Raw genomic sequence first — 12586 nt, 5'->3', positions numbered from 1 at the left:
CCTGTAATTTCAGCACTTTGGGAAGTGGAGGCGGGCGGATCACCTGAAGTCAGGAGTTGGAGACCAGCCTGGCCAACGTGGGGAAACCCTGTCTCTACTAAAAATACAAAAATTAGCCAGGCGTGATGATACTCGCCTGTAATCCCAGCTGCTTGGGAGGCTGAGGCAAGAGAATTGTTTGCACCAAGAAGGCAGAGGTTGCTGTGAGCTGAGATCGCGCCACTGCACTCCAGCCTGGGTGACAGAGCAAGAGTCTGTCTCAGAAAAAAAAAAAAAAAAAAAATTCCAGAAGTCCTAAAAAATCATCTGGAACGCTCAAGGATGGAATAAAAGTAAATATCAGTAATGAAGAGGCTGCCATTTTTCTGTTCCTCAATTCCTGGGAAGAAAACCACTAGTACTTACTATTGTTAAGAGTATAGCCAAACTCTGCTTTCAAAACACAGAAGTTTATAGTAGGTCATCTGAGAAGTTCCCCCACTTAATTATGGGGAAGGAGAGATTGTTACCATTCAGACTGGAGCATAATCAGCCCTTAACACTGTATCACTCTGCTTTGACAAAAGCACCTTTTAATACACAATACCTTTTATATCCTAATAAAAAAGGAAGAAAGATTGCTTCCCCACCCCATTGCTGTTCTAGGGTTAACTTATTAACCTTATTGTTACATTAGCACTTTATTATACATTTGATCCGAAACTTATATCTAAAATATTTGTACCGAAATCTTAATTTCAGTATTAAGTCAACAAGCTAGATGAAAAATTTTATAAGTCGGGATTTAAGATGTTTATTTAAAAAACAATATATGTTAGAGGAGATGGGGTTAAAAACAAAGCACATTCAGTTGGAATACATATTTTTACAGTGAGTAATGGAATCGTGGGTAAAGTTCTTCGAACAACTATGTGCTTCTGTTTACTAAATAACATGGGTCTGAGGGAAGAAACCATTCTCTTATATCCATTTACAAGCTCTGTATCAAAGGCATGAGTGATATTTGGTGAGTGCTCAAGAGATCAGTAGCTCATGAGGCAGAATCCTAAGAGATGTCACTTTGCCTTTTTGGCTCACATTCATCTTTCCAGCCTTGGATCCCTTCTGCTCTCCTAGAATAACATCAGGTATTTGTTAGAGGAGGCGTTGAATTTCTTTCCATCCTCACTAATACCCCCATAGTGCATTGTGCAGATCCAACTATACTTTGGGTTAGAGCACTCCCATTTTCCAGTGGCAACAGATAGACTATACTGGAGAGTGAAACAGTTTTTTGCTTCTTTGTCCCATTTTTTAAAAAGAGCAAAAGTTATTTCCAGGTTAGCATAATGATAGGGTAATAATGGTTGAATTTTTTCTTGACAGTTTACATTGTCTTCCTTATAACTCAAGCTTTTCTCAAAGCTCGCTTTGTTTCTTTCATTTAATGGTTTTGGTTGTTCTCTCCTGATTTTCTTATTTTTTGTAATGCTATTTAATAATTCTAGATTTTGCTGGTTTTTTAAACTTTCTAGTTTTTTTTATTTTTTTGAGACGGAGTCTTGCTCTGTTGCTTAGTATGGAGTGAAGTGGCACAATCTCTGCTCACTTCAACCTCCACCTCCTGGGTTCAAGCATACCTCCTGCCTCAGCCTCCCAAGTAGTTAGAATTACAGGTGTGTGCCACCATGCCTAATTTTTGTATTTTTTTAAGATAATTCTTTCTTTTTTTTTTATTATTGTACTTAAAGTTCTAGGGTACATGTGTCAACGTGCAGGTTTGTTACATAGGTATACATGTGCCACGTTGGTGTGCTACACCCATCAACTGGTCATTTACATTAAGTATTTCTCCTAATGCTATCCCTCCTCCAGCCCCCCACCCCACGACAAGCCCCAATGTGTAATGTTCCCTGCCCTGTGTCCATGTGTTCTCATTGTTCAGCTCCCACCTGTGAGTGAGAATATGCAGTGTTTGGTTTTCCGTCCTTGTGTAATTTTTGTATTTTTAGTAGAGACGGGTTTTGCCATGTTGGCCAACTAGTCCTGAACTCCTGACCTCAAGTGATTTGCCCACCTCAGCTTCCCAAAGGGCTGGGATTATAGGCGTGAGCCGCTGTGGCTGGCCTTGCTATTTTTTTTTTTTTAACTGACTTTTTCCCTTTAAGTTTTACCCTGGCTCTTATTGAGGTCCTTGGTGTCTGGTTTTTACTTTCATATTTTCAACTTACATATTCTTATTTCTTTAGCTATTCTCAGGCTGATTCCCATAAGTGAATTTTTTTTTTTTTTGAAATGGAGTTTTACTCTTGTTTCCCGGGCTGGAATGCAATGGCATGATCTCTGCTCACTGCAACCTCCGCCTCCCTGATTCAAGCGATTCTTCTGCCTCAGCCTCCCAAGTGGCTGGGACTTTATGCATGAGCCACCACACCTGGCTAATTTTTGTGTTTTTAGTAGAGATGGGGTTTCTCCATGTTGGTCAGGCTGGTCTTGAACTCCTGACCTCAGGTGATCTGCCCGCCTCAGCCTCCCGAAGTGCTGGGATTACAGGCGTGAGCCACTGTGCCCAGTTCTTTTTTTTTTTTTTTTTTTTGGCAAGGAATTTCACTCTGTCCCCGAGGCTGGAGTGCAGTGGCTTGATCTCAGCGCACTGCAACCTCCGCCTCCTAGGTACAAGCGATTCTCCTGCCTCAGCCTCTCGAGTAGCTAGGATTACAGACGCCTGCCACCATGCCTGGCTAATTGGTCTATTTTTAGTAGAGACAGGGTTTCACCATGTTGGCCAGACTGGTCTCGAACTCCTGACCTCAGGTGATCCACCCACCTTGGCTTCCTAAAGTGCTGGGATTACAGGCCTGAGCCACTGTGCCTGGCCCCATAAATTAATATTTAAATATGAATATACAGCTTTCACTCCACCAATATGACTGTATACATATATGTATAGTTCCAGTCTACATTTCAAGTGCAGTAATTCTACTTTAAAATCCTTATGTCATTACCAAAGTCTTTCCTATCTAGATCCAAATCCAACATCTTCTGCCCCAAACCAGCTTCCCTTCTTAACATTCCCATTCTCTGTATCCTTATCTCAAAATTTTTCATCCTCAAACTGGCGCCGAGGCTTTTTTCAATTTTTAGAATGCCCTTTAGATTTGCTTATCTAAGCAAGTCACTGCTAAAGCCTAAGAAATGATATCAAGGGCCAGGAGCAGTAGCTCGTGCCTGTAATCCCAACACTTTGGGAGGCTGAGGTAGGCAGATCACCTGAGGTCAGGAGTTCGAGACCAGCCTGGCCAACATGGTGAAACTCCATCTCTAAAAACAAAAAGGTAGCGGGGCGTGGTGGTGCATGCTTGTAGTCCCAGCTACTCAGGAGACTGAGGCAGGAGAATCGCTTGAACCCAGGAGGCGGAGGTTGCAGTGAGCCAAGATCATGCCACTGCACTCCAGCCTGGGCGACAGAGTGAGACTCCGTCTCAAAAAAAAAAAAAAAAAGAAAAGAAAGAAAAGAGGCCAGGCGCGGTGGCTCAAGCCTGTAATCCCAGCACTTTGGGAGGCCAAGACGGGTGGATCACGAGGTCAGGAGATTGAGACCATCCTGGCTAACCCGGTGAAACCCCATCTCTACTAAAAAATATAAAAAACTAGCCAGGCGAGGTGGCGGGCGCCTGTAGTCCCAGCTACTCGGGAGCCTGAGGCAGGAGAATGGCATAAACCGAGGAGGCAGAGCTTGCAGTGAGCTGAGATCCGGCCACTGCACTCCAGCCTGGGTGACAGAGCAAGACTCCATCTCAAAAAAAAAAAAAAAAAAAAGAGAGAGAAAAGAAAAAAATATCAAGATGCTTGTAGCAAATGATTGTGAGGAGAATGGTGTTAGCCACAGGCAAACCTCACATCTGCTGATGACCACATACCTATCCATGGGTGCTCCTGGAGAATAATTTCTACTTTTTTCACCTTCAAAAAAATCTTTTTTCCCTTTTAGGGTCAGGGTCTTTGTCATCCAGGTTGATCATAGGTCACTGCAGTCTTAAACTCCTGGACTCAAATTATCCTTCTACCTCAGCCTTCTGAGTAACTAGGGCTACAGATACACACAACCACACCAGGTTAATTTTTTAAAGTATTTTTTTGTAGAGATGAAGATCTCATGTTGCCTAGGCTAGTTTCGAACTCTTGGTCTCAAGCAATCCTCTTCCTTCTGTCTCCCAGAGTGCTGGGATTACAGAGTAAGCCACCAGGCCTGGCCAAAATTTCATATAATTGTCATCTTGTTGGTAGATTCTCAAAATGGAATTCTGTTGGCAGAGGAGTATATGGAAAATGCTTCTATTCCCTACTATACATACAAGGGAATAATGAAAAGATGGGATGGCATGGACTATCAGCAGGCAGTATCCAGCACAGACTCTCAATTCCTAATCAGAACAGATATAAATTCTTTAGTTCAGAACATATGGCTTTGCATAGTTGACACTTTACCTGACCAGCTATATCTTTTACTGTACATCAATACAAATCGCAGAGACAGACACACATATTGTTAACATTTTTGCCCCGTGATTTGTGCTCTGCCTTACGTTTGAATTGTCCTTTCTCTTTTTTTTTAAGCACACACACCCTCGGCTCATGGTTTGTGCCTTAATTTTGCCATTAATTCTACCTCCCTGATTTTTCTTCCATCAGAACTACTACCGTGTTTAAAAGTTAATAGCATAAAAATTAATATAGTGTCTGTCTCCCACTAGAAAGCTTCTTGAAAGCAAGGACCTTATCTTACTTATCAATCTATTTTGAGCATACAGAAAAGAATCTGACACGTAGTACTTAATATTTACTGGATGAATGAATATCAGGGTTTTTTTTGTTTGTTTTTTGTTTTTGATATGGAGTCTTGCTCTGTGCCCTAGGCTGGAGTGCAGTGGCACAATCTTGGCTCACTGCAAGCTCCGCCCCCTGGGTTCACGCCATTCTCCTGCCTCAGCCTCCTGAGTAGCTGGGACTACAGGCGCCCGCCACAGCACCCGGCTAATTTTTTGTATTTTTTAGTAGAGACGGGGTTTCATGTTGTTAGCCAGGATGGTCTCGATCTCCTGACCTCGTGATCCACCCGCCTTGGCCTCCCAAAGTGCTGGGATTACAGGCTTGAGCCACCGCACCCGGCCGAGTATCAGTTATTAGTAAGGAATTCGTCATATGGTGTATCTATAAAATGTAATCCATTAAGCCCACCTCTAAAGTATTGAAATAAAGCTATATATGCTCTGATACAGAAAGATGTCTCTGATTTTTTTTTTTTTTTTTTTTTTTTGAGATAGAGTCTCACTCTATTGTCCAGGCTGGAGTGCAGTGGCGCAATCTCAGCTCACCGCAACCTCCGCCTCCTGGGTTCAAGAGACTCTCCAGCCTTAGCCTCCCGAGTAGCTGAGATTACAGGCATGCACCACCACACCTGGCTAATTTTTGTATTTTTAGTAGAGATGGGGTTTCACCATGTTGGCCAGGCTGGTCTCGAACTCCCAGCCTCAGGTGATACACCCGCCTCTTCCTCCCAAAGTGCTGGGATTACAGGTATGAGCCGCCACTCCTGGCCAATAATTTTAAGTGATTATATATCTATATACTTAGATGACAGTAGGGAAAATACGTACTAATAACCTTAAGTACCTAGAATGTTGTATGGAAGGTGAATATGTTCTGTATTTTTGTGTTTGAATGTTTTAAACAAGTGTAGTAGTCCTCCCTGGCCACAGTTTTGCTTCCCATGGTTTTGCATGCTGTTTTTAGTTACCCATGGTACAGTATAATAAGATTTTGAGAGAAAGGGACCACATTTACATAACTCTTATTACAGTAATTGTTATAATTGTCCAGTTTTATTACTAGTTACTATTTCTTACTGTGCCTAATTTCTAAATTAAACTTTATCACAGGTATGTGTGTATAGGAAAAAGCACAGTATATATAGTTCTCAGTTTAGGCTTTCCACAGTTCCAAGCATCCATTGAGGGTCTTGAAACGTTCCCCACAGACAAGGTGGGATTACTCTGTGTGTGTGTGTGTGTGTGTGTGTGTATGCATATATATACACATAAAATTTATATATACACTATATATATTTTTTATATATATGTACTATATATATTTTAAATGAAAATAGAGTTTAAGAAGCAACTCGGGGCAGGCACGGTGGCTCATGCCTGTAAGCATTTTGGGAAGCCAAGGCAGGTGGATCACTAGGTCAGGAGTTTGAGACCATCCTGGCCAACATGGTGAAACTCCGTCTCTACTAAAAATACAAAAAAGCCAGGCGTAGTGGCAGACGCCTGTAGTCTCAGCCACTTGGGAGGCTGGGGTAGGAGAATTGCTTGAACCCAGGAAGCGGAGGTTGCAGCAAGCTGAGACCAGCCACTGCACTCCAGCCTAGGTGACAGTGAGACTTTGTCTCAAAAAGAAGCAACTCATATAAATATTTTCTTTGTGTATTATTTGGGGTCTCCCTAAGTAGAATATTGGGTAAATATTCAAGAAACTTTTCCCTTAAAAACTGTTTTCTTTTTTCATTACAGAGACATATGTTCTCACTTTTTTAAAAAGCATACAAAACATAATATAGAGAAATTACATGGAGCACAATATTAAAATTTTCTCTTCAACCTTCCTCTTCCTGCCTTGCCATCCAGTCACATTCATAGGAAGCCAGTTAAATTGTTAAACCACTTAGATTTTTTTTTTTTTTTTTTTTTTTTTTTTTTTTTTTTTTTTTTTGGAGTCTCTCTGTCACCAGGCTGGAGTGCGGTGGTACGATCTCAGGTCACTGCAACCCCCATCTCCCTGGTTCAAGTGATTCTCCTGCCTCAGCCTCCCAAGTAGCTGAGATTAGAGGTGCCTGCCACCACACCCAGTTAGTTTTTGTATTTTTAGTAGAGTTGGGGTTTCACCACGTTGGCCAGGATGGCCTCGATCTCTTAACCTCGTGATCTGCCCACCTCGGCATCCCAAAGTGTTGGGATTATAGGTGTGAGCCACTGCACCCAGCCCATATAGGTTTTTTTTATGTGTATGCACAAATAAAACCTTTTCTCAGATTTGCCCTTTAAAATAAAAACTCAACATTATGTATCTGGGCATTTGTTCATCTCTGAACATACATGTTTATGACATTCTTTTTAATGGCTATGTGGTAATTCATTGTAGTGGTGTGTACTATAATTTCTTTAACCAGAGATTTTTCTAATTAAATTTTCTTTTTTCTTACAGAGGAATATCTCCATCCCAATTTAATATTAACAAAATAGTACATTTCATTTTATGATCCAAACTTTGGCATATTACTGTTCCTCTATGGCATATTACTATTTCTCTATTTTATTATGTATTTCCCTCTAATGGTTTTGGCCTTGTTTTTATGTATTTCAGGTCTGCGGATCAATGGAGAGCTAATCACTGCCTACCCACAAGTGGTGGTAGTCAGAGTACCAACCCCTTGGGTGCAGAGTGATAGTGACATCACTGTTTTGCGCCATCTAGAGAAGATGGGATGCCGGTTAATGAACCGACCTCAAGCCATCCTGAACTGCGTTAATAAGTTCTGGACATTTCAAGAGTTAGCTGGCCATGGTGTTCCTCTGCCAGATACTTTCTCTTATGGTGAGCCTACTAAAGAGCATGCATAGCCTAAATATTAACCACTGATAGTTTAATAGGATAAATTTACAGACATGAAAGAACATCTTATAGAAGTGACTTTCAGTTTTAACACACTGGACAGGCTAATTACAAATCATATCTTAAGATTTGTTTCATATTATGGGGGAAAATAGGGTTAACAAACTTTCAAGATTAAAAGTATTTTAGGTTTTACAAGCCATGAGTTCTCTGGTAACCCTCAGTAATGCTGTTGTAACATGAAAGCTGCTATAGACAATGCTTAAACAAATGAGTAGTTTTGTTCCAATGAAACTTGATTATAAAAACAGCCAATAGGTCAAATTTGACCCGTAGGCCTTAGTTTGCCAACCTGTGTGGTAAAAGATAATAGAATTTTATGACATTAATTTTTCGTTTTCTTCATTACCATTTTGATAACTCAAATATTTTAATGTTTTTAAAGAAAGTAACACTTTAGTAGGTATGCTTTAAAACAGTGCTTTCAAACTTCTGGTAAAAGGGTTTTTTTTTTTTTTTTTTTTTTTTAAAGATCAATTTGTGGTAGATTAATACTCATGTAAAATATAATAAAACGATCACAGCAGTGCCAGATTGCTATAAAAGCTTCTGCTGCCTACCCTTTTGTATTTATCTGACCGCATTACAGTAGTGAACAAGTCCTATACAGGCACAGGTTGCAGGACCACATTCTGAGTAACACTGCTCTAAACAACATTTTGCTAATGTATTTCCTGCCTTTAATTCTCTTGTTTGGAAAAGACCAAACTTAAATTAGTGCAGAGTTTTCCATAAAGGTGTTTCTTCAAATATCCAGTAGAATGCTTGGAGATTTAATGAGGCTTTACAAAGGAAACCTTGTCCTCTCCTTATTGTTAATATTTTAAAGAAAGGAACTCTTCCTCCCCAACCCTCACCAAGCCTGTATGGCATGCGTGGACACGGTTTCCGTTTTTAGCAATTGCATAGGAAGAGACAGAATTAATGTAAGTTGAGAATTCTGTGTTTTTAATGCTTTGGGGATCTTAATAGTTTATAACATGATTGTACAATGTTGATTTTATGAGAATGGAAAGAAGGGAAAAAAGGCTAACCAAATTAACAAGTATTACCTTTGTTCTATTGATGAAGGATTAAAATTTGGTGGCCAAGTCATCATAATTTTGCAAAGCTACAAATTTCTCATATTTCACTTGTTTAATGAACTTTATCCTGTCTCAACTTTTCTCTCTCATCATGCTGATTTTTGTAGCTATAATCTATTTTTGCTCTAATTTTGTTATTGTGTCATTTGTTTTTGGTCAATAAAAAGAGTGAGAAAGGAGACTTAACCCAGGATGCTGAGTTACCCCAGTGTAGAAAGAACTCTGATTAATAATGGAGACAAAAAAAAAATTGGGGTGTGTGTGTTTGTTGGTAATAAAGAGGAGTGTGTCAGTGTGTGCAGCATCTCTTCAACCTTGGATAGATCTTAACCAACTAATTCTTCAGTTTCTTAATCCAAGCAGGGAATTGAATATATTAAAGTAAATCTTGGGGCTTCTATTATTTGTGTGGGAGAATAATAAGGATAAAAACATGAGAAATGGCATAGAATTAGGAAACTCTGTTTAGCTGAAAGATACTTAAGTTAAACATCAGAATATGTATAGCTTAAGGGAGCTATTATTTGTTTTACAAGGTATTGTTTTAAACTGATATTCAGTTATATTTTCAACTTATACATACTTTCTCCAAGAAAAAAAAGATAGCTATCAGGCTCTTACCTTCAACTTCCTTGTGCTGTTGGTTGTCTTTAGTGTAGATAAAATTGATCACAAAAAACTTCTGCTGCTGTTTGTCTTAAATTTTTTTATTGCTCAAACCAGGTGGCCATGAAAATTTTGCTAAAATGATTGATGAAGCAGAAGTACTGGAGTTCCCAATGGTAGTAAAGAATACGCGGGGTCATAGAGGTGCGTATGAGTTGTTGGTAAGGTATATAGTTTTGAAACTATTCTTGCTTATTAATATGAGTGACTTTGAAGAATAATTAGAAGGAAATTGTTAGGTGCCTGATACCTCAGACTTACAGAAGGCTGCTATGAGTTGTTCAGTTTGGCTAAAAGCTATTTCTGTTTAGTGGTTACCTAGAGATTTTAACATACATACTTAGACTGAGTCTCAAGTTAGACCTGTCTGTATCTTCCTCAATAATATAAGGACCACCCGTAATCCCAGCACTTTGGGAGGCTAAGGCAGGTGGATCACCTGAGGTCAGGAGTTCAAGACCAGCTGTCCAATGTGATGAAACCTCGCCTCTACTGAAAATACAAAAATTAGCCAGATGTGGTGACATACGCCTGTAATCCCAGCTACTCGTGAGGCTGAGGCAGGAAAGTGGCTTGAACCCGGGAGGCAGAGGTTGCAGTGAGCCGAGATCATGCCACTGAACTCCAACCTGGGCAGTAGAGCCAGACTCTGTCTAAAAAAAATGCAAAGAAACAATATAAGACCTTAGATCACTAACTCCAGTCATCCCCCTCTAAAGATATATAGTTTGAAGACTTAAACGAATAAGGTAAAACTATTAACACTTTATAAGATGTCATATGAAAATATCCTAATGATTTTGGATTAAGGTAGACTTTTTTTTTTTTTTTTTTTTAAATGAGATGGAGTTTTGCTCTTGTTGCCCAGTCTGGAGCGCAGTGGTGTGATCTCAGCTCACTGCAACCTCTGTCTCCCAGGTTCAAGCAATTCTCCTGCCTCAGCCTCCCAAGTAGCTGGCATTACAGGCATCCGCCACCATGCCCAGCTACTTTGTTTTTTGTATTTTTAGTAGAGACAGGGTTTCATCATGTTGGCCAGACTGGTCTTGAACTCCTGACCTCTGGTGATCCACCTGCCTCGGCCTCCCCAAGTGTTGGTATTACAGGCGTGAGCCGCTGCGCCCAGCCTAAGATAGAATTTTAAGGCATAAAATGATACATCAATCTGAGTACAGTGACATATTTTGTGTTTTGGCAGGGATGGCTGGATCAGAGTTCAGCTGGAACTGTTGACTGGATTCTTTATATTTGGCTTCTCCAGTAGGGCAGCCAAGAGTCTCAGGCCTCCTACGGTGAATGCTAAAGTGAACAAAGAAGCTGTGTGACCGTTTATGGTCTACCTTCATAAGTCATAATAGAATTAATTCTGCTATATTCTCTTGTTTGGAGCAATCACAAGCCCTCCTAGATTCAGCCAGAAGTGACGTAGATTCAGTATCCCTCCTTTCCCTTCCCCACCATGGGAGGAATTTAGAACCATATATCTAAAACAGCCACTTCCATTGGCACAAAAATAGACAAATAGAGCAGTGGAACAGGCTAGAGAATTCAGAAATAAATTGAGGTAACATACTGCTATATTACTATATCCTAATATAGTATATTAGTGTATTGTATAATAATATATCACACATACGTTTTAATTCAGAGATAAAAAGTTTTGCTAGTGAATGAGGTTGACATTATTGGCTAACCTGGAGAAGTATAAATCTAGACCGCTGCCTCACAACATATATCAAAATAAATTTTAGTTTGTCATGAAACATGAGTTTGGGGAGTGGTAAAAGGAGATTATTTACCTTGTCTTTATATATTTTTGTATTATTTCACTGTTAAAACAGTTCTAACAAGGAAAACTTAAAAAAAAAAAAGTGTAATTGATTCTGAAACAGCAGATTGTGATACAAGAAGATTCAGATAATAGGTATCATCTGCCCACAATTGATGACTTAACATGTATTTTTATTCTTTTCAATTGTAGGTAAAGCTGTTTTCTTGGCTCGAGATAAGCACCATTTGGCTGATCTAAGCCATCTTATTCGCCATGAAGCACCATACCTGTTCCAGAAGTATGTTAAAGAGTCTCATGGACGGGATGTACGTGTCATTGTCGTGGGCGGCCGTGTGGTTGGCACCATGTTACGTTGTTCAACAGATGGGAGAATGCAAAGCAACTGCTCATTAGGTAAAAATAATACAAATATCTTTCTAGTATATAGAGTGACATTATAACTTGTCCAGTGAGTATTCATTTGTGTGTAACTATAGACTTTCTTAATAAGTTGAAAAACGTGTTTCCTTTTACATGTAAATACGATTTTTACACATGCCATCAATGTAATTAAACTCGAGTTATTTTTCTAGTAATATAATTCTGTTTCACTGAATCATATTAAATCTGCCTTCACCCATTCTCGATTTGTAACCCAGTTTACACATGTATTGGATGTCTGGATAGGAGTTAGAGATTCCCTCTTTGGTGATATACTTATTTTGTATATAATCGGAGTTCCTATAAGATGTCTTAACCCATTTTACCCATTGGTCCAAACAAGATTGCTGATTTTGATTTTCTTAAATATGTATTTTCTCAGATCTCTTATTGTTCAGGTATATCAGAGCTTAGGCTTTGGGTTTTTATCCTCCTCTTCTCTGTTTATATCACTTTCTTAGTAATCTTGTACAGCTCATGACTTTAAATACCGTTTGTATGTTAATTATTTCCAAATTTCTATCTCCAATTTAGACTCTTTTCCCTGCTCCAACTCCAGGTTTATATAAGGAATTGCTTACTCAGTATCTCCAAAACTGAAATCCTTACAATGTGTTCTACCCGTAGTTATCTCCTTATCATTTTATTCTTATGTATGTATGAGTGAGTGAATGATGGGGTCTTGCCTGTCACCCAAGCTGGAGTACAGTGGCAGGATCACAGCTCACTACAGCTTCAACCTCCCGGGCTGAAGCAATCCTCCTGCCTCAGCCTCTCAAGTAGCCGAGACCACAGGCACATGCCACCATGCCCGGCTAATTATTTTATTTTTTATTTTTTGAAACAAGAGCCTCACTCTGTCACCCAGGCTGGAGTGCAGTGGTGCCATCTCAGCTCCCTCACTGCAACC

The 12586-nt window shown here is 39.6% G+C and overlaps 1 protein-coding gene across 13 annotated transcripts in view; it reads left to right on the top strand.

Moving 5' to 3' along the window:
- The window catches only part of RIMKLB (ribosomal modification protein rimK like family member B), a 104418-nt gene that overhangs the window by 69637 nt on the left and 22195 nt on the right, over positions 1-12586 (top strand). For all 13 annotated transcript variants that reach the window (XM_037995136.2, XM_007967521.3, XM_073020483.1 and 10 more), the window contains exons 3-5: positions 7405-7635; positions 9522-9608; positions 11446-11649. In XM_037995136.2, coding sequence (XP_037851064.1) covers positions 7405-7635; positions 9522-9608; positions 11446-11649 — 522 coding nt within the window. The remainder of the gene's footprint in view (positions 1-7404; positions 7636-9521; positions 9609-11445; positions 11650-12586) is intronic.

Source organism: Chlorocebus sabaeus, chromosome 11, assembly GCF_047675955.1.
Source record: "Chlorocebus sabaeus isolate Y175 chromosome 11, mChlSab1.0.hap1, whole genome shotgun sequence".
NCBI lineage: Eukaryota > Metazoa > Chordata > Mammalia > Primates > Cercopithecidae > Chlorocebus > Chlorocebus sabaeus.
The sequence above is the reverse complement of the archived record's forward strand: the minus strand, read 5'-3'. Positions and strand labels throughout refer to the sequence as shown.